Source organism: Salmo trutta, chromosome 5 (assembly GCF_901001165.1).
Source record: "Salmo trutta chromosome 5, fSalTru1.1, whole genome shotgun sequence".
In the NCBI taxonomy this organism is placed as follows: Eukaryota; Metazoa; Chordata; class Actinopteri; order Salmoniformes; family Salmonidae; genus Salmo; species Salmo trutta.
Genome location: NC_042961.1, coordinates 30,078,005 through 30,100,452, shown reverse-complemented (window position 1 = coordinate 30,100,452; position 22,448 = coordinate 30,078,005). Strand labels below are relative to the sequence as shown.

Genomic DNA, 22,448 nt, shown 5'->3' with positions numbered 1-22,448 from the left:
GCGGTTGACATGCTTTGAAGTACGGTGATGAAATATTTAGAAATCTTTTGTCACGAAATGCGCCATGCGCACGACCCTTATTTACCATTCGGATAGTGTCTAGAACGCATGAACAAAACGCCGCTGTTGGACATAACTATGGATTATTTTGGACCAAACCAACATTTGTTATTGAAGTAGAAGTCCTGGGAGTGCATTCTGACGAAGAACATCAAAGGTAATCAAACTTTTCTAATAGTAAATCTGATTTTGGTGAGTGGTAAACTTGGTGGGTGTCTAAATAGCTAGCCCTGTGATGCCGGGCTATCTACTGAGACTATTGTAAAATGTGCTTTCACCGAAAAGCTATTTTAAAATCGGACATATCGAGTGCATAGAGGAGTTCTGTATCTATAATTCTTAAAATAATTGTTATGTTTTTTGTGAACGTTTATCGTGAGTAATTTAGTAAATTCACCGGAGGTTTGCGGGGGGTATGCTAGTTCTGAACGTCACATGCTAATGTAAAAAAGCTGTTTTTTGATATAAATTTGAACTTGATTGAACAAAACATGCATGCATTGTATAACATAATGTCCTAGGGTTGTCATCTGATGAAGATCATCAGAGGTTAGTGCTGCATTTAGCTGTGGTTTTGTTTTTTCTGACATTATATGCTAGCTTGAAAAATGGGTGTCTGATTATTTCTGGCTGGGTACTCTGCTGACATAATCTAATGTTTTGCTTTCGCTGTAAAGCCTTTTTGAAATCGGACAGTGTGGTTAGATTAACGAGAGTCTTGTCTTTAAAATGCTGTAAAATAGTCATATGTTTGAAAAATGGAAGTTTTCGGATTTTAGAGGAATTTGTATTTCGCGCCACGCCCATCATTGGATATTGGAGCAGGTGTTCCGCTAGCGGAACATCTAGATGTAAGAGGTTCCCCCTAGAGTTGATTGACACACTGGTGCATCAATCTAAGTAACATATTAAAGCTAGAGATATGATTTGTTTTTGCATTGGATGCGTCTCAATCCTCCGCATCCGCCGATGTCGTGAAAGGTGGCAGAGCTAGAGCGGTGTTGGACAGACCTTGAGACATCCTGAAAAATCGGTATTCTCACGAAAACAACCGTAGCATCTGAACAGTTTAACCTACAAACTATTATGACCATTCTATTGACAGGGGAGACTCACAAACACGATGTTGGTCGCAGTTTTGCTCTAGAACCCCACGAGTGTCGGGACTCTGAAGTCGGCACCGTCGATGTGCCAACTTCTGTTTGTAGCATCCGAACCGTTTGGGCTACAAACTAATGTGACCCCACTGTGAAAAGGGTAGATTCTCCGTTTTGCTTGTACTCGTCTGAAGGTAACCGGTATCGGTTTAAAAAAATGTATGGAAGTATGAAGGTAGTTTTGTGCCTAGCCAATAAAGGGCTTAAATACTGTAGGTGTAATATATATATATATATATATAAATATATATATATATATATATATATATATATATATTTCCTGAGCTTTCTTATATCGGCTGGATATATAAGACAAACACTTCAAAACCTTGATTCTTATGAGTTATTTCTTGAGCGTCTTTTTTGCCATTTATGTGTCATTTAATGCATTTCTCTGGGCTATAGTAGTGAAGGCCAAATTCAATATTTTTATATATATTTTTTGAGTCCTAAAATTCAAAATCAAATAGCTAAATGATCCATTGTATGTCCATCTTTAAACAATTCCATATATCATCTTAGAACCCCCCCCTCACACAAAACAGAGCCATGGGAGGCACAAGATGGCAAACTCCTGTTCCCACAGAGCTCCGTCTTAGTACACACTCATTCATGACCAGTGATCACTAATCTGTGTTAACCCAATCTCTACTCTTTAGTGGACTGGTCAGGGAGGGAGGAAAGGTGGGAAGAAAGCTAAGAAGGAAGGAAGTTAGGAGGGATGGAAGGAGGGGGGGAGGAATGGAAGGAGCAGAGGAAAGTAGCATCTTGTCTTATTGAAACAGGAATGAGAATCCCACTACTAGCCTAATTCCCAGCCTGATGTTTGTTCCATATGAGAGGTATGTGATCAGTCACGCCTCACTAACTGTTGCCTTCTGAAGAGGTAGGTAGAGATAGGGGTGGAGAGGTATAGAGAGAGATTTGTGAAAAAGCATCCCCCTCTACTGGACCAGCTGAATAACAGCTTCTCCTCTCAATAATAGACTGTGTGATCTGATACAGTGCCTTCAATAAGTATTCAACCCCTTTATTATAGCAAGCCTAAATAAGTGCAGGAGTAAAGATTTGCTTAACAAGTCACATAATAAGTTGCATAGACTTACTCTGTGTGCAATGTTTAACACGATTTATGAATGACTGCCTCATCTCTGTACCCCACACATACAATGATCTATCAGGTCCCTCAGTCTAGCAGTGAATTTCAAACATAGGGTCAACCACAAAGACCAGGAAGGTTTTCCAATGCCTCGCAAAGAAGGGAACCTATAAGAAGATGGGTAAAAAAAGCTGACATTGAATACGTCACACCCTGATCTGTTTCACCTGTCTTTGTGCTTGTCTCCTCCCCCCTCCAGGTGTCACCCATCTTCCCCATTATCCCCAGTGTATTTATACCTGTGATCTCTGTTTGTTGCCAGTTTGTTTGTCAAGCCTACCAGCGTTTTTCGAGACTGCCTGCCGTTCTGTACCTTTAGGACTCTGATCTGATTTACTGACCTCTGCCTGCCCGCGACCTGTCGTTTTGTCTGCCCCCTGTTCTAGTAATACACTTTTGTTACTTCGACACTGTCTGCATCTGGGTCGTTCCTAAAATGTGATAGAATATCCCTTTAAGCATGAAGTTATATACACCTAGTCACTACAAAGAAACAGGCGTCCTTCCTAACTCAGTTGCCGGAGAGGAAGGAAACTGCTCAGGGATTTCACCATGAGGCCAATGGTGACTTTAAAACAGTTAGACTTAAATGGCTGTGATAGGACAAAACTGAGGGTGGATTAATTACATAATTTAGGTTATTATTGTGGAGTAACTACAGAGTGAAAAGGAAGAAAGCCTGTACAGGATAAAAATATTCCAAAACATGCATCCTGTTTGCAATAAGGCACTAAAGTAAAACTACAAAAAATGTGGCAAAGAAATGTACTTTATGTCCTGAATACAAGAGTACCACTCTTCATATTTTCAAGCATGGTGGGGGCTGCATCATTTTATGGATATGCTTGTCATTGGCAATGGATTTTTTTTAGTATACAAATAAATGGAATAGACCCAACTAAGCATTGGCAAAATCCTAAAGGAAAACGTTGTTCAGTCTGCTTTCCAACAGACACTGGGAGACAAATTCAACTTTTAGCAGAACAATAACCTAAAACGCTTAGCCAAATATACACTGGAGTTGTTTACCAATATGGCATTGAATGTTCCTGAATGGCCTAATCGCAGTTTTGACTTAAATCGGCTTGCACATCTATGGTAAGACTTCAAAATGGCTGTCTAGCAATGATCAACAGCAAATATTGTACAATCCAGGTGTGCAAAGCTCTTAGAGGCTTACCCATAAAGACTCACTGCTGTAGTCGTTGCCAAAGGTGATTGTAACATGTATTGACTCAGGGGTGTGAATACTGATGTAAATTATATTTCTGTATTTCATTTTCAATTAGGGCTGTCCCCGACAAAAAAATTCTTACTCGACCGAGAGTCATCTATTCTATCGACCAATCGTTTGGTCGAAATCTTAAAACTTATTTTTCCACATATAGACACATCCTATGTGTTTGAATCAAATCACCTATATGCACTGAGCTTGTCTGACACGTTAAGCGCACTGTTTGATGAAAAAATTAAGACGCACAAATGACTAGAGGGACGCAATTGATTTGCTTGTGCCGGGCCAGGCTCAGACTTACTGAGCACCCGTTCTCTCTCTCAGAACAGCAACAGTGTTTTTCGCGCTGTCCATGTTGCTGAAGACGCAACATAATTACAGCCATTTCTGACTGAAAAGTTCTGTTATCAAAATCCCTAATTTGTTTATGAAAAACATTCCCTATTCCCTCAACCCTTGCTCTTTTAACGTGACACATGTATGCATCGCATGCTTAATAGGGCCTGACCTATAGCATATCATAATCACATTAATAAATTGGTTATAACACACTCCGAACACCTTTAAACATGCGACAGAAAAACGGATGAAGAGGACATCACAAATAAACAGAAAAGACTAAAAACAGTCGCATGCAATTGCCAACATGGAACGGTTTATTTATTGTTTAGGCTAATTATTCAAGGGTCGCTTTGTTATTTATTTATTTTTTAACTAAAATGCTTAATTGCAATTCAAATCATGAATGACTCATGCTGTGTGATGACATTAACAAATTAATGATTGATTGATACAGTAGCCTATATAAAAAAGCATTGAAATACAGGCCTAAGTAAGTTACGGTACTAAGACTAAACAGGATGTGCTCTTAGGCCTGGTGGTTATATGAAGCTGCAATACTAAGCCTACTAATGATAATGACATAATAACATAATAAAAATAATAACAACAACAACAACGAGATCAAGAAAAAGGAGGGTTAATATTATTATAATAAATATACACTACCATTCCAAAGTTTGGGGTCACTTAGAAATGTCCTTGATTGTGAAAGAAAAGCAATTTTTTTGGTCCATTAAAATAACACCAAATTGATCACAAATACAGTGTTGTAAATGACTATTGTAGCTGGAAACGGCTGATTTTTTAATGGATATCTACATAGGCATACAGAGGCCCATTATCAGCAACCATCACTCCTGTGTTCCAATGGCATGTTGTGTTAGCTAATCCAAGTTTATCATTTTAAAAAGGCGGCTAATTGACCATTAGAAAACCCTTTTGCAATCATGTTAGCACTGCTGAAAACTTTTGTTCTGATTAAAGAAGCAATAAAACTGGCCTTCTTTAGACTACTTGAGTATCTGGAGCATCAGCATGTGTGTTCGATAACAGGCTAAAAATGGCTATAAACAAATAACTTCTGAAACTCGTCAGTCTATTCTTGTTCTGAGAAATTAAGGCTATTCCATGCGAGAAATTGCCAAAGAAACTGAAAATCTCATACAATGCTGTGTTCTACTCCCTTCACAGAACAGCGCAAACTGGCTGTAACCAGAATAGAAAGAGGAGTGGGAGGCACCGGTGCACAATTGAGTAAGAGGGCAAGTACATTAGTGTCTAGTTTGAGAAACAGACACCTCACAAGTCCTCGACTGGCAGCTTCATTAAATAGTACTCGCAAAACACCAGTCTCAACGTCAACAGTGAAGAGGCGACTCCGGGATGCAGGCCTTCTAGGCAGTTCAATTTCATGTTATTTTAATGGACAAAAAAAACAAGGACATTTCTAAGTGACCCAAAACTTTTGAACGGTAGTGTAATTTTTCAGACAGATGTCTTGCACCCCATGATTATATACATTTTTTGTTCGACTAAAGAAATCTCGGTCGACCAACAGCCCATCAACAAAACAATCGACCAGTCGACTAAATGGGGATAGCTCTATTTTAAATAAATTAGCAAAAATGTAAAAAAAAAATATATATATATAACTTTATCATTAGGGAGTTGTGTGTAGATTGGTGAAAAAAAATGCCCCCCCTGAGGACTGTACATCACTGGTGAAGAAAAGTCACATCAGGCTGAGAATGTAGAATACTGTAGACACACACACACAGAGCTTGGCCTTTCTGTGGTTCTTTGCTGGGATTATCTCAGAGACAGAGGAACACACAAACAATATGGTTGTACGTGTGCGTGCATGTGTGTGTGTGTGGGTGGGAGTGTGTGTGCAAGCTTGCGCTCGTACGTGAGCGAGTTCTTGGAAACAGCAGGACAATGTGCTGGTATGCCAGCCTGTTAAAGACAGTAATCGCTATGCCCTCCACTGTGCCATTGTGTGTTTAGTACAATAGACGGGTTGACTAAGTACGTCACGGAAATTATGGGCGTGCATAGATATGGCCAGGTAGCGTACATTGTTGCTAGCCATCTGAATGTTCAGATTCATAACAATGACAAGAAGCTGCCATGTGGGGAATTGTAGGTGGCTCGTCTCAGCTTGTTCCATCTTGTTACTGATACCATTTTTTGTTTTGACTGATGTCATGTCTATGCTAATATGGCTAACATTCACTACCGAGCTAACCAAAACTGTAATAATGTATTTGAAAGACAACAAGTGCTCATTGTGCAAATTAGAGGTCGACCGATTATGATTTTTCAACGCCGATACCGATTATTGGAGGACCCACACAAAAAAGCCGATACCAATTAATCGGACGATTTTTACTTTTTTTTTAATATTTATTTGTAATAATGACAATTACAACAATACTGAATGAATACTTATTTTAACTTAATATAATACATCAATAAAATCTATTTAGCCTCAAATAAATAATGAAACATGTTCAATTTGGTTTAAATAATGCAAAAACAAAGTGTTGGAGAAGAAAGTAAAAGTGCAATATGCTGGTGGTTCCTTTTAACATGAGTCTTCAATATTCCCTGGTAAGACGTTTTCGGTTGTAGTTATTATAGGAATTATAGTACTATTTCTCTCTATACCATTTGTATTTCATATACCTTTGACTATTGGATGTTCTTATAGACACTTTAGTATTGCCAGTGTAACAGTATAGCTTCCGTCCCTCTCCTCGCCCCTACCTGGCCTCGAACCAGGAACACATCGACAACAGCCACCCTCGAAGCATCGTTACCCATCGCTCTACAAAAGCCGCGGCCCTTGCAGAGCAAGGGGAACAACTACTCCAAGTCTCAGAGCGCGCACCCCGCTAACTAGTTAGCCATTTCACATCGGTTACACCAGCCTAATCTCGGGAGTTGATAGGCTTGAAGTCATAAACAGCTCAATGCTTTTTGTATTTGCACAGCGAAGAGCTGCTGGCAAACGCACGAAAGTGCTGTTTGAATTAATGCTTATGAGCCTGCTGCTGCCAACCATCGCTCAGTCAGACTGCTCTATCAAATCATAGACTTAATTATAACATAATAACACACAGAAATACGAGCCGTAGGTCATTAATATGGTCGAATCCGGAAACTATCATTTCGAAAACAAAATGTTTATTCTTTCAGTGAAATACGGAACCGTTACGTATTTTATCTAACGGATGGCATCCCTAAGTCTAAATATTGCTGTTACATTGTACAACCTTCAATGTTATGTCATAATTATGTACAATTCTGGCAAATTAATTATGGTCTTCGTTAGGAATAAATGGACTTCACACAGTTCGCAACGAGCCAGGTGGCCCAAACTGCTGCATATACCCTGACTGCTTGCACGGAACGCAAGAGAAGTGACACAATTTCCCTAGTTATAAGAAATTCATGTTAGCAGGCAATATTAACTAAATATACTTGTGTATTGATGCAACGACAGTGCTTTTTTCGCAAATGCACTTGTTAATTCATCACCCGTTTGGCGAAGTAGACTGTGATTCGATGAGAAATTAACAGGCACCACATCGATTATATGCAACGCAGGACAAGCTAGATAAACTAGTAATATCATCAACCATGTGTAGTTAACTAGTGATTATGTTAAGATTGTTTTTTATAAGATAAGTTTAATGCTAGCTAGCAACTTACATTGGCTTCTTGCTGCCCTTGCGTACAATGTAAGGCAGCTGGTTAGAGCGTTGGACTAGTAACCGGAAGGTTGCAAAAACAAATCCCTGAGCTGACAAGGTAAAAATCTGCCGTTCTGCCCCTGAACAAGGCAGTTAACCCACTGTTCTTAGGCCGCCATTTTTTTAAACAATCGGCCACAATCGGTGTCCAAAAATACGGATTACCGATTGTTATGAAAACTTGAAATCGGCCATTCCGATTAATCGGTCGACCTCTAGTGCAAATGTATTCATGTATTCAATAAACATTTCGAGAAGAAATATAGTCTACATGTTGTCAAAAGTCTAAGCCAACCCTGTCTGTTTTACGCCATAGTTAAGCACGCGTTGGTTGTTGCTAAACAGTGTCTATAGGCGGCACTATATATACAAAATGATGTGGACACGCCTTCACATTTTGGGATTCGGCTATTTCAGCCACACCCGTTGCTGACAGGTGTACAAAATCGAGCGCACAGCCGTACAACCTCCATTGACAAACATTGGCAGTACAATGGCCTTACTGAAGAGTTCAGTGACTTTCAAAGTGGCACCGTCATAGGATGCAACCTTTCCAACAAGTCAGTTTGTCATATTTCTGCCCTGCTAGACCTACATCGATCAATTGTAAGTGCTGTTAGCGCTTAAAAATTGTCTGTCCTCAGTTGCAACACTTACTCCAAGGTTCAAAACTGCCTCTGGAAGCAACGTCAGCACAAGAACTGTTCGTCCGGAGCTTCATGAAAAGGATTTCCATGGCCGAGCAGCTGCACACAAGCCTAAGATCACCATGAGCAATGCCAAGCGTCGGCTAGTGTGGTGTAAAGCTCGCCGCCATCAGACAATGGAGCAGTGGAAACGCATTCTCTGGAGTGATGAATCATGCTTCACCATATGGCAGTCCGACGGACGAATCTGGGTTTGGCGGATGCCAGGAGAACGCTACCTGCCCCCAATGCATAGTGCCAACTAAAGTTTGGTGGAGGAATAATGGTCTGGGGCTGTTTTTCATGGTTCGGGCTAGGCCCCTTAGTTCCAGTGAAGGAAAATCTAAACGCTACAGTATACAATGACATTCTAGACGATTCTGTGCTTCCAACTTTGTGGCAGCAGTTTGGGGAAGGCCCTTTCCTGTTTCAGCATAACAATGCCCTGTGCACAAAGTGAGGTCCATACAGAAATGGTTTGTCTAGATCGGTGTGGAAGAACTTGACTGACCTGCACAGAGCCCTGACCTCAATCCCATCAAACATCATTGGGATGAATTGGAAAGCCAACTGCGAGCCAGGCCTAATCGCCCAACATCAGTGCCTGACCTCATTAATGCTCTTGTGGATGAATGGAAGCAAGTCCCCGCAGCAATGTTCCATCATCTAGCGGAAAGCCTTCCCAGAAGAGTGGAGGCTATTTTAGCAGCAAAGGGAGGTCCAACTCCATATTAATGCCCATGATTTTGGAATGAGATGTTAGATGAGCAGGTGTCCAAATACTTTTGGTAATGTAGTGTATTTTAGAAATCATGTCACGCATGAAATGGATGATTTGGCGTCCTCTTCTGATCGTCCTGAATATCTCCTTACTGTGCTCTGCTTCATCAAACCATCTAGATCATATCAGAATGCTCAATATAACTTAGTTGTATTCAACTGGAATGCTGATGGAATTTACAACCTTGAATGCCCTATGGAAAATTCACAGTGAAGCTCAGACGGCCCAGGTTCAAAGCCAGACAGACCTCGCTGAAAAGCAGGCCCACTGTAGTCTCATTCACAAGTCTAACCTTTACCCTAGAAGCCTGCCGCATGTGTCTTGTCTTACATCACTCCATCTACTCAGACTCTGCTCTCTGTGTTTCCTGTAAAAGGTTAGGCAGAGCTGATGATGGACGCCACTGTGTGCTTCACTGGCCAACAGGCTTTCATCTACACAGATCTGGGGGATGTGTATTAGTATGGCATACAATGGAAAATGTTTTGTAATGGGAATCGAAAATTGGCATTTGTTATTGGGATTAGTGTTAGATATTGATATTTCAGGTAGTCCCCGTTTGTCGACTTTCTTCCAATTGGTGCCTATTGATCATGACCCTGCTGTAAGATGACAAAATGTCCCCTCCAATAGCTGTGTTGACTTGACAGGCAGCAGGGTTAAGGCAAATTCCATTAAGCAATTAATGATCATTGAATTAAAAATTATTTTTCAGTTCATGAATTACATTTTAATTCACTTCCTGAAGGGACGGACGTTGACTCCCACGCCCTGGTAGGCATCATGCTTGTTCTGAATAGAATGATTCAGACTTGTATTTGCAAATGAAACTGACAAGATACTGATATGAGATAAGTGATTGAGGTGAACTGTACAAAAAGTCACTGACAATTTCTCTCAACAAACAAAGACCATATGTACACACTTCTCTCTCATACACAAGCCATTACACACACACACACACACACACACACACACACACATACAGCCCGTGAATCTCTTTTAAATGTCTACAGGTTTTAGGTCTCAGAGAAACCGCATAGTTGGAGTGTGTCCTCTTTGTTTGTCCACTTATGATGGAAAAGTAAAACATGAAGAAGGGTAGTGATGAAAAATAGCGATTAAGCTCAGACTAAGTTACCGTTATATAACCGCTTAGTTACCTACAAACGGTTATCAAAACACAAGCCCGTCAGGATTGTCATAGCTGCTCACTGGTTGTGATAGCAACAAGGAGGCCAACAGAATGGCAAACAAAGCAAGTAGTTAGAAGCTGAAAGAGGGAGACAATGGGGATGAAAAAAAGAGTGAGAGAAAGCATTAAGCCTATATATCTACTCTATCCCTTCTACTGAGTCTATATGGGATAGCAGGGGTTGTTGAGGCCGGGCACAATCATGGGCATGCCTAGTAACCATCACCGCACGCACAAACATGATCCACTGAGACGGAATTTAAAAGCACAGCAAATAGTTGCTGTCTCTTTGCTTGTATTACTCACCATAGGCTGCCTCTCCTTCAGTGCTAAACCACATACCTCACTGGCTAATTATTATATAAAGCTATGCAATACTAGCTTTATGATGTTGTTCATCTTTTAGTGCTCTTCTTCTCACCTATTCCTCACAACTAAGCTTTCTCTGAACACGATGGATTGTGTTCAACTGAGTGACTTTGTTTACCTGTAATCTAATTTTCAACCATGTAGAAAACCCATTTCTCATTCCTCTCCTCTCTCCCGTCAGTGGCTCATGCCAACTTTCATCTGCTCTCCTCTCTCCCTGCGGCACGTGACATCACATCGAAAGCTGTCTGTATCCCTTTCTCTTCTCTCTGCATCCCTCTCTCCTCTTCTCTGCATCCCTCCTCTCTGCATCCCCCCCTCCTCTCTGCATCCCTCTCTCCTCTCTGCATCCCTCTCTCCATCCCTCTCATCATCCCTGTTCTTACTGCATTCTTTCTGACGGGAGGGGACAGTGAAAATGGGAGAGTGGTATCAGTCAGCAGAGGCAGTACCAATCTATCGGGGAAAGAGTGAATCGGTTCACTCCCCCTGTCTGCCATCTTAGTTCTGCTTCAAGTCCTTTTCCCTTCAATCAAGGAGACAGACCATGTGACTTTCTGCATGAGCTGGTGCCACTGATGGCGAAAGAGAGTGAGAAAGCGAGAGAGACAACAGGGAGTGAGTGGGAGAGGTAAAGAGAGGAGAGTGGTAGAGGAAGAGACAGGAGAGGGGAAAGAGCAGCTTGCATGTGTGTGTGCATGTGCGAGAGTGTGCGGGGGGGGATAATTTAGCACACGGGCATTCTATTTTTACCAGGCTGTGACTACCTCCACCATGATAGAACAGTGAGATCTGTCTTGCAGTACTTACAGATCAGACTCTCACGGACTGTTAGGACATAGTCATGTTAGTGTTCCACAGCACAGCCCACATTCAGTCTTACACAGAGCCACACACACACACACACACACACACACACAGAAGGGGAGGATCCCTCAGTGTAACATCATACAGGAATGTAAACAAACTAGCTTTCAAACAGGACCACTGAGTTACTATGTGTGTCCTCTTTATCACTTTCTTTCTCTCTCTCTCTCACTCTCATTCCCTCAGTCTCTCCTCCTCGACCACCCCCCCCCACCTCCCTCCATAAGGAACATTTGAGGGCACAGGAGCGCTCCACTGGCCTAAACTTGTCCCAGCAAGAAAACATTGCTCCCAAGTTCTGTTTACAATCTTTACCTCATTCAACATGGGGGAAAGCCACATATGTGTGTGCAGATGTGAGTTAGCAATAGCTAGTAAGTTGTTGTGCAGTCTTCTTGAGATACAGCATAAAGTACACTGAATATTGAGTCAGGAAAACACTGTAAACCAGTTGATGGACTTTTTTAACAGTACATTCTAAAGAAATGTGTGGATACCATCAAACCTTTACAGCAGCAAAGACACGAGAGATAACATGAGAGAGAGATAGAGATGGGTGGACTAACCCGGGCAAGCGCAGCCTCCAACAGACATCTTCTCACATGTTGTAGGTCTCTGCTCTGCTGGAAACAGCTGCCTTCAGTCCTCCCTCCGTACGCAAGGACACACTGGACACATGCAAAGAGAAAGAAACAAGGAGAAGAGTGAGAAAAAGGTGTAGAACAACAGGGAATATAATGAAACAAAACTGGATCGGAACTCTCTCTCTTGCTCTCTCTCGCTCTTTCTGAGAATCAGGAAGTAGGAAATAGAGTGCTCTGGTTGGTTCATTAATATGCAAATTGCAACACTGGTGGGCGGAGAAAGCTATGAGAGAGAAGGAGACAAACCATAGGTCTCCTGAAATCGCTTATTGTGGCAAACGTATCAGTGACTATGCTTATGCAGAGCAACAACATGATAATACAGGGCAACAGACAGGGCAATCTCCTATTTTTTTTCTAAATATATGATGACGTGCAGAGGCTATGTGCTTTGCAAACATTGATCAGCCAGTACCGGCTCTCGTATTTAATTGGTGGCCTTAATGTGCAGTTCATTGATTTGAGCGTCCATTTGAAATGCTCATTCGTGTAAATAGGAATAACCTCAAAACACTCCCTCGCTCCCTTGTCCTCCCTCTGTTTTGTATCTGTGTGTAGAACAGCAGTGTTAATCACTACAGGCAGCATCGATTAAAAATGCAAAGCCCTCCTGGAGCACTGCGACACTGGAGACCAATGAGATACACACACACACACACACACACACACACACACACACACACACACACACACACACACACACACACACTAAGAGGACGAGCTCATTGTAATGGCTGGAATGGAATCAATGGACCGGAGGCAAACATGTGGTTTGGAGTCACTTAGAACTGTCCTTGTTTTTGAAAGAAAAAAACCTCATACAACGCTGTGTTCTACTCCCTTCACAGAACAGCGCAAACTGGCTGTAACCAGAATAGAAAGAGGAGTGGGAGGCCCCGGTGCACAACTGAGCAAGAGGATAAGTACATGAGTGTGTCTAGTTTGAGAAACAGACACCTCACAAGTCCTCGACTGGCAGCTTCATTAAATAGTACTCGCAAAACACCAGTCTCAACGTCAACAGTGAAGAGGCGAGTTGAGTTCCTTTGTCCAGTGTCTGTGTTCTATTGCCCATCTTAATCTTTTATTTTTATTGGCCAGTCTGAGATATGGCTTGAGACTGGTGTTATGCGGGTACTATTTAATGAAGCTGCCAGTTGAGGACTTGTGAGGCATCTGTTTCTTCAGCTTGCTGGCAATTTCTCACATAGAATAGCCTTAATTTCTTAGAACAAGAATAGACTGACGAGTTTCAGAAGTTAGTTATTTGTTTCTGGCCATTTTGAGCCTGTAATCGAACCCACAAATGCTGATGCTCCAGATACTCAACTAGTCTAAAGAAAGACCAGTCTTATTGCTTCTTTAAATCAGAACAACAGTTTTCAGCTGTGCTAACATAATTGCAAAAGTATCAATTAGCCTTTTAAAATTATAAACTTGGATTAGCTAACACAACGTGCCATTGGAACACAGGAGTGATGGTTGCTGATAATGGGCCTCTGTACACCTATGTAGATATTCCATTTTTTTTTTTTTAAATCAGCCATTTCCAGCTACAATAGTAATTTACAACATTAACAATGTCTACACTGTATTTCTGATCAATTTGATGTTACTTTAAATGGACAAAAAAAAAGTGCTTTTCTTTCAAAAACAAGGATATTTCTAAGTGACCCCAAACTTCTGAATGGTAGTGTATACAGTTGAAGTCGGAAGTTTACATACAACTTATCCAAATACATTTGAACTCAGTTTTTCAATATTCCTGACATTTAATCCTAGTAAAAAAATCAGTCTTAGGTCACTATGGATCACCACTTTATTTTAAGAATGTGAAATGTCAGAATAATAGTAGAGAGAATGATTTATTTCAGCTTTTATTTCTTTCATCTCACACCCAGTGGGTCAGAAGTTTACATACACTCAATTAGTATTCGGTAGCATTGCCTTTAAATTGCTTAACTTGGGTCAAATGTTACGGGTAGCCTTCCACAAGCTTCCCACAATAAGTTGAGTGAATTTTGGCCCAATCCTCCTGACAGAGCTGGTGTAACTGAGTCAGGTTTGTAGGCCTCCTTCCTTGCACACACTTTTACCGTTTCAACCCACAAATGTTCTATGGGATTGAGGTCAGGGCTTTGTGATGGCCACTCCAATACCTTGACTTTGTTGTCCTTAAGCCATTTTGCCACAACTTTGGAAGTATGCTTGGGGTCATTGTGCATTTGGAAGACCCGTTTGCGACCAAGCTTTAACTTCCTGACTGATGTCTTGAGATGTTGCTTCAATATATCCACATAATTTTCTTTCCTCATGATGCTATCTATTTTGTGAAGTGCACCAGTCCCTTCTGCAGCAAAGCACCCTCACAACATGATGCTTCCACCCCGTGCTTCACTGTTGGGATGGTGTTCTTCGGCTTGCAAGCATCCCCCTTTTTTCTCCAAACATAACGATGGTCATTATGGCCAAACAGTTCTATTTTTGTTTCATCAGACCAGAGGACATTTCTCCAAAAAGTATGATCTTTATCCCCATGTGCAGTTGCAAACCGTAGTCTGGCTTTTTTATGGTGATTTTGGAGTAGTGGCTTCTTCCTTCCTGAGCGGTATGACAGCTGCGTGGTGTTTATACTTGAATACTACTGCTTTTACAGATGAATGTGGTACCTTCAGGCATTTGGAAATTGCTCCCAAGGATGAACCAGACTTGTGGAGGTCTAAAAAAAAAAATCCTGAGGTCTTGGCTGATTTCTTTTGATTTTCCCATGATGTCAAGCAAAGAGGCAATGAGTTTGAAGGTAGAACTTGAAATACATCTACAGGTACCCCTCCAATTGACTCAAATTAGCCTATCAGAAGCTTCTAAAGCCATGACATAATTTTCTGGAATTTTCCAAGCTGTTTAAAGGCACAGTCAACTTTGTGTTTGTAAACTTCTGACCAGCTGGAATTGTGATACAGTGAGTTATTAGTTAAATAATCTGTCTGTAAACAGTTGTTGGAAAAATTACTTGTGTCATGCACAAAGTAGATGTCCTAACCGGCTTGCCAAAACAAGAGTTTGTTGACAAGAAATTTGTGGAGTGGTTGAAAAACGAGTTTTAATGACTCCAACCTAAGTGTATGTAAACTTCCGACTTCAACTGTATATAAAAAATAATAATAATAACACCCACGAACACACACACACCAGGTCGCAGTTGTAAATGAGAACTTGTTCTCAACTAGCTTACCTGGTTAAATAATGGTGAAATAAAACATTTGAAACGCGCACATACACACGCTAGTGTAACAGTATAGCTTCCGTCCCTCTCCTCGCCCCTACCTGGGCTCGAACCAGGGACCCTCTGCACACATCGACAACAGCCACCCTCGAAGCATCGTTACCCATAGCGCCACAAAAGCCGCGGCCCTTGCAGAGCAAGGGGAACAACTACTTCAAGGTCTCAGAGCGAGTGACGTCACCGATTGAAACGCTATTAGCGCGCACCACTGCTAACTAGTTAGCCATTTCACATCGGTTACACTAGCTCTCTCCTCTCTTTAACATCCCCTCTCTCCATCAAGCGTGTCTGCTCTCTAACCCAATAATCTTACAGTCCACCACACACACGTGCACAGACAGACAAACAGACACACACACACACTCCTCTGAGCCCCATGTCTACTCTTCCTCGCTCCACTACATGATATCTTAGGAACATCAAGAATGGTGAGGAGAGAATATTAAATCAAACACACACACACACACACTCGCGGTGACACACATATACTCACAGTAGGAGTGGGACTCCTCTTCACAAGCTACAGCTCTTTGTTATTCGTCAGTCAGGATCAATAAGTTGAGTAAACACAACAACCATTTTACAAAAACGACAAGTAGGACACGACATTCTCCACAAGCTATTAAGCGCCGTGTCGATGACCGAGCCATCAGAGCTGAATGTCAGACATGCTGTTAGACACATTTCTGAAGAACTATCACCACCCTCCCTGAGGCCTTTACTGTCAGTCCTCACAGCTCTCGCTCTTAGATCTCTCTACTCTGTTTCCTCTCTCTCCCCTTCTCTCTCTCAGTCCAGCCAGACCAAAACAGAATTATCTCAGCTGGCAGTAGAACTCTGTTTTTGAAATGGCGTACTGAGAACAAAGGCAGATATGAGTATTTTCTCACACACACACACACACACACACACACAGAGAGTGTTGGTGTGTCTGTATGCGTGTTTGCATGTACAGTGTGTCTGTCTCCACTGCAGCTTTGGAGAAATGGCTCCTGTTTATAAACCAGGTAGGCTTTAAGCCTAGAGATATACACTTCACCGCTGACTGCACAAACAGGCAATGTTAACCGCACCGGCGCTCACACTCACACACTCTGTCACTCACCCTCCGAAGCAGCTTTTCCGAAAACAAAGATGGTGTCGCTCTGTCTTTCTCTGTCATAAGGCATGCAGCAACAGCACAACAGTAATGTCAGAGGAGGAGTCAAGGACTTGCACAAACACAACTGAATGAGAGGCATCACACAACATGTAAAGAACATGTTGACCTCTGGAGGTAAACAAACACTCATTATGAACATTACATTTTACACACACAAAATAAGGACTTTGGCATAGTCTAGCCTGAGAGACATGACATCCATCTCCCAGTCCCAGTCCATCTCAGGTGAGGTCACAAAATCCTTCTTACCTCCCCTCTTTGTCGGTCTGTCTACTTGGCACCTCACTACATAAACAGGCACACGTACACACACGCCATCCATGCTTACCTTCCCCCCCCCCTTTTGTCTCCTCCAGTCTTCTGTCCTTGGCTGTAGAAACACCAGAGCCAGTTCACTATAACATCCACCAGGTCAACCGCAAAGAAAAATAGACCGCCAGAAAAAGAGACAGAGCGAAACAGAGAGAGATGTGATGGATCGCGGAGGTGATGAGGAGGGATGGAGACAGCTAGCTCTCCGATGGTATAAATATGACGCAGAGGCAGCAGCCAGAGTCACTTCTTTCCTCTCCTCTCCTCCACCCCATCCCTCCATACCCATGAGAGAGAGGGCACTGTATCCATGGCAACTACAGAGCAGCAGTAAGCGGTGGTTACTGAGCGCGCTGGGGCACAGCAGTGTTCTCTCCCAGCTCCCCCCCCACACACACACACACACACACAGTCACTCTCGCTCTTTAATGAGCATGCTATCTCAGTCTGTTCCTGACATGCACACAGCCTGTGTGATTCCCTATAGTCCTCCAGAGCAGCAGTGAATGTCCTAATGATGACAGACTACCACACTACAAGGGGACCTAATTTAGGGTCCCCCTCCCTCCACCTGCCCTTCTCAGCTTCTGAAGATGTTTTGGTGAGGTATGTAATCTCTGGAAAGAGGCTGGTCTTTGGCAATAATGCAATGCCATGTCATACCTCAAGCCACCTCCAAAATGGCAAGTATTGTTATTTATTTATCAATCGATGATGAGAAGGTGAAGGTCTTCAAGGGTCCAAAAAGTTGTGCAAAAGAACAAAAGAGACCCGGGGCAGAGGGACAAGTTAGAATATTGGGCCTGTTCTGATCCTGGGTCCAGTATTCAGGTTAGTGTACCGTGAGGGTCCAAAATTCAACTTGTCCCTCGGGTCCAAGTCAGGTTGAGTTGTCATGGATCAGGTCTATGTAAGTAGAGCTGATATATCCGAGTGGACCCCTCCGAACCTGACCACAGCTCTGCATAGCTTACATAGTGTTGGGCAAATTAGCTGAATAACGTTTCATTTGTCACTCAGGTCCGATCTGGTCGGGTCTCTTTTTTGAAAATCATTCGGTTCGAGTAGAATATCCACTGCTCCAGTTCATGTCAGGTACAACTTTTTGGACCAGTGAAGAACTAGATTAGGCTATAGGCCTAGTAGTAGCCTAGCCTACCTTAACCATGCCTACTGTTGTTGATGAAGTAAGCAAATTAATCATTCTTACAAAACCACAGTAATTACTGTTTTACTACAGTACTTCTAGTGATCATCATTATAAGCACACAAATCGTACTATCGGACAAGGTATCCCCCTTTCCCTAATAGGCCTACTCCAGCTACATATACTTCATAAATATGTCAGTTTTCTTTTGCATAAGCTAAGCTTTGACGATCATCACACAGTTGGCTACACTGAGTCCATCCTAAAGCTTACCGTATGCTTGCCAGTCAAAACAGTTCGTGCATATACAGTATTATTACTTTTGTCGTTCGTTTTGGTCTTCGGCAGGGTTTTTTCAGCTGTTCCAGCACACCAAAGATGTTCTTGAGGCAAGTCGAGTATCCGTAGCCGAAGTCTACGCCCCTTCGTCAGTGATTGGTCAACAGTACTACTCCTAACTGGAGTGGGAACATTAACTGTTTGTTGTCTTTCAACGAGAGATGACTACTTTTTAATGAAACATTTTTTACACTTGAGAAAAACTACACCAAACATCGTAGTTTTTATTTAATCTTTATTTTGTTTATATACAGTACGAGTCAAAAGTTTGGACACACCTACTCAGTCAAGTGTTTTATTTATTTTTACTATTTTCTACATTATAGAATAATAGTGAAGACATCAAAACTGAAATAACATATGGAATAATGTAGTAACCAAAAAAGTGTTAAACAAATCAAAATATATTTTATATTTTTGATTCTTCAAAGTAGCCACCCTTTGCCTTGATGACAGCTTTGCACACTCTTGGTATTCTCTCAACCAGCTTCACCTGGAATGCTTATCCAACAGTCTTGAAGGAGTTCCCACATATGCTGAGCACTTGTTGGCTGCTTTTCCTTCACTCTGCCGTCTGACTCATCCCAAACCATCTCAATAGGGTTGAGGTCAGGTGATTGTGGAGACCAGGTCATCTGATATAGCACTCTCCTTCTTGGTCAAATAGCCCTTACACAGCCTGGAGGTGTGTTTGGTCATTGTCCTGTTGAAAAACAAATGATAGTTCCACTATGCTCAAACCTGATGGGATGGCGTATCGCTACAGAATGCTGTGGTAGCCATGCTGGTTAAGTGTGCCTTGAATTCTAAATAAAGCACAGACAGCGTCACCAGCAAAGCACCACCACACCATCACACCTCTTCCTCCATGCTTCACGGTGGTAACCACACATGCGGAGATCATCTGTTCACCTACTCTGCGTCTTACAAAGACACGGCGGTTGGAACCAAAAATCTCAGATTTGGACTCATCAGACCAAAGGAAGATTTATACCGGTCTAATATCCATTGCTCGTGTATCTTGGCCCAATCAAGTCTCTTCTTATTGGTGTCCTTTAGTAGTGGTTTCTTTGCAGCAATTTGACCATGAAGGCATGATTCCTGCAGTCTCCTCTGAACAGTTGATGTTGAGATGTGTCTGTTACTTGAACTCAGTGAAGCATTTATTTGGGCTTCAATTTCTGAGGCTGGTAACTCTAATGAATGAATCCTCTGCAGCAGAAGTAACTCTGGGTCTTCCTTTCCTGTGGAGGTCCTCATGAGAGCCAGTTTCATCATAGTGCTTGACGGTTTTTGGGACTGCACTTGAAGAAACTTTCATAGAACATGACATTTTACAGATTGACTGACCTTCATGTCTTAAAGTAATGATATACTGTTGTTTCTCTTTGCTTATTTGAGCTGTTCTTGCCATAATATGGACTTGGTCTTTACCAAGAATGCCAAGAGTGTGCAAAGCTGTCATCAAGGGTGGTTACTTTGAAGAATCTCAAGTATATTTTCATTTCTTTAATACTTTTCTGGTTACCATATAATTCCTTATGTATTTTCTCATAGTTTTGATGTCTTCACTATTATTCTACAATGTAGAAAATAGTAAAAATGAAGAAAACCCTTGAATGTGTCCAAACTTTTGACTGGAAATGTATGTAATCATATCTGACTAGTATTGCACTTGATAGACTACAATGAGCATATTATCGAAGAGAGCTTTATTTTATTTGTTGATTTTTACAAAGCTTTGATATAGTTGAACATTATTTTATTTTTGAGACTTCGTTCTTTGGTTTTGCTCAATATTTTCAAGGCATAATTAAGACACTTTATATCAATAGTAATCCCATAGGAATCTCACAAAGATTCCATATTAGACTCGGAATTAGTTACACAAGTTATGGCGCTTCCTATCAATAAGTATAGTTTTGGCGGTATTCAGATACAAGATAAAGAGGTACACTTCTTTATTTTTAAAGATCATACTGAGCTCAGGAAAGTTATTAAGTCTATCAATGCCTTCTCTGGTTAATCTCTGAATAATAGGAAATGTGAATTATTTGCGTTGAAAAGATGTGACTTGAACCCAAAATGTAATATTCCTGTAAAGGACATGATAACATATCTTGGAATTAAAGTTTGCAAAGATCAAAAAGAAAAGGAGAATTTAAATGTATCTCCTATTGTAGAGAAATTGGAAAGAGATTTAACTCCTGGTTATTAAGAGATCGTAATTGTACTTTTATCCAAATCTGAAGGTTTGTCCAGATTAGTTTATACCTTCCTTGCCTTAGATGTTCTTTTGTCAGTAACTAAAATGGTTGATACAAAATCATTTAAATTGATATGAAGAATAAACCTCATTGTTTAAGAAAATAGGTAATATGTAACACCCAAGGTGAGTGAGTGTTGAATGCTCTGGATTTTAAAACCTCTAACAGAATCTTTAAGATCAAGAGATCCAAAATGATCAAAGAAATAATGATTGCATTTGGAATATATTCCCTAATTTAATACCAACAGGTCAGTGGTCTGGAATTTTTAGTCAAATGCAATTTTGATTTGGGTAAAATCACTATTAAACAGTCACTACAAAGATACAGTTGCCGGAAAAAACTCAGTTGCCGAAGAGGAAGGAAACCGATCAGGGATTACACCATGAGGCCAATGGTGACTTTAAAACAGTTACAGAGTTTAATGGCTGTGATAGGATAAAATGGAGGATTGATCAACAACATTGTAGTTCCACCACAATATTAACTTTATTGATAGAGTGAAACGAAGGAAGCCTGTTCAGAATACAAATATCCCAAAACATGCATCTTGTTTGCAAGAAGGCACTAAGTAATACTGCAAAGAAATGTGGCAAAGCAATTCACTTTTTGTCATGAATACTGTCACATCTACATTTACATTTACATTTACATTTAAGTCATTTAGCAGACGCTCTTATCCAGAGCGACTTACAAATTGGTGCATTCACCTTATGATATCCATTGGAACAACCACTTTACAATAGTGCATCTAAATCTTTTAAGGGGGGGGGGGGTAGAAGGATTACTTCATCCTATCCCAGGTATTCCTTAAAGAGGTGGGGTTTCAGGTGTCTCCGGAAGGTGGTGATTGACTCCGCTGTCCTGGCGTCGTGAGGGAGCTTGTTCCACCATTGGGGTGCCAGAGCAGCGAACAGTTTTGACTGGGCTGAGCGGGAACTGTGCTTCCTCAGAGGTAGGGAGGCGAGCAGGCCAGAGGTGGATGAACGCAGTGCCCTTGTTTGGGTGTAGGGCCTGATCAGAGCCTGAAGGTACGGAGGTGCCGTTCCCCTCACAGCTCCGTAGGCAAGCACCATGGTCTTGTAGCGTATGCGAGCTTCAACTGGAAGCCAGTGGAGAGAGCGGAGGAGCGGGGTGACGTGAAAGAACTTGGGAAGGTTGAACACCAGACGGGCTGCGGCGTTCTGGATGAGTTATAGGGGTTTAATGGCACAGGCAGGGAGCCCAGCCAACAGCGAGTTGCAGTAATCCAGACGGGAGATGACAAGTGCCTGGATTAGGACCTGCGCCGCTTCCTGTGTGAGGCAGGGTCGTACTCTGCGAATGTTGTAGAGCATGAACCTACAGGATCGGGTCACCGCCTTGATGTTAGTGGAGAACGACAGGGTGTTGTCCAGGTTCACGACAAGGTTCTTAGCACTCTGGGAGGAGGACACAAGGGAGTTGTCAACCGTGATGGCGAGATCATGGAACGGGCAGTCCTTCCCCGGGAGGAAGAGCAGCTCCGTCTTGCCGAGGTTCAGCTTGAGGTGGTGATCCGTCATCCACACTGATATGTCTGCCAGACATGCAGAGATGCGATTCACCACCTGTTTATCAGAAGGGGGAAAGGAGAAGATTAATTGTGTGTCGTCTGCATAGCAATGATAGGAGAGACCATGTGAGGATATGACAGAGCCAAGT

General features: G+C 41.8%; 1 protein-coding gene across 11 annotated transcripts in view; it reads right to left on the bottom strand.

Moving 5' to 3' along the window:
• LOC115194038 (LIM domain-binding protein 1) overlaps positions 1-18,581 on the bottom strand; it is a 49,064-nt gene extending 30,483 nt beyond the window's left edge. For 4 of the 11 annotated variants that reach the window (XM_029753321.1, XM_029753324.1, XM_029753322.1 and 1 more), the window contains exons 1-2: positions 18,433-18,580; positions 12,175-12,276 (exon numbers count right to left, since the gene is read on the bottom strand). In XM_029753321.1, coding sequence (XP_029609181.1) covers positions 12,175-12,202 — 28 coding nt within the window. In that variant the 5' untranslated portion in view covers positions 12,203-12,276; positions 18,433-18,580. Of the gene's footprint in view, positions 1-12,174; positions 12,400-16,643; positions 16,702-17,028; positions 17,259-18,432 lie in introns of those variants that run through there. The other 7 variants (XM_029753313.1, XM_029753319.1, XM_029753318.1 and 4 more) reach the window with 5 other exon arrangements.
• Positions 18,582-22,448: the final 3,867 nt, after the last annotated feature.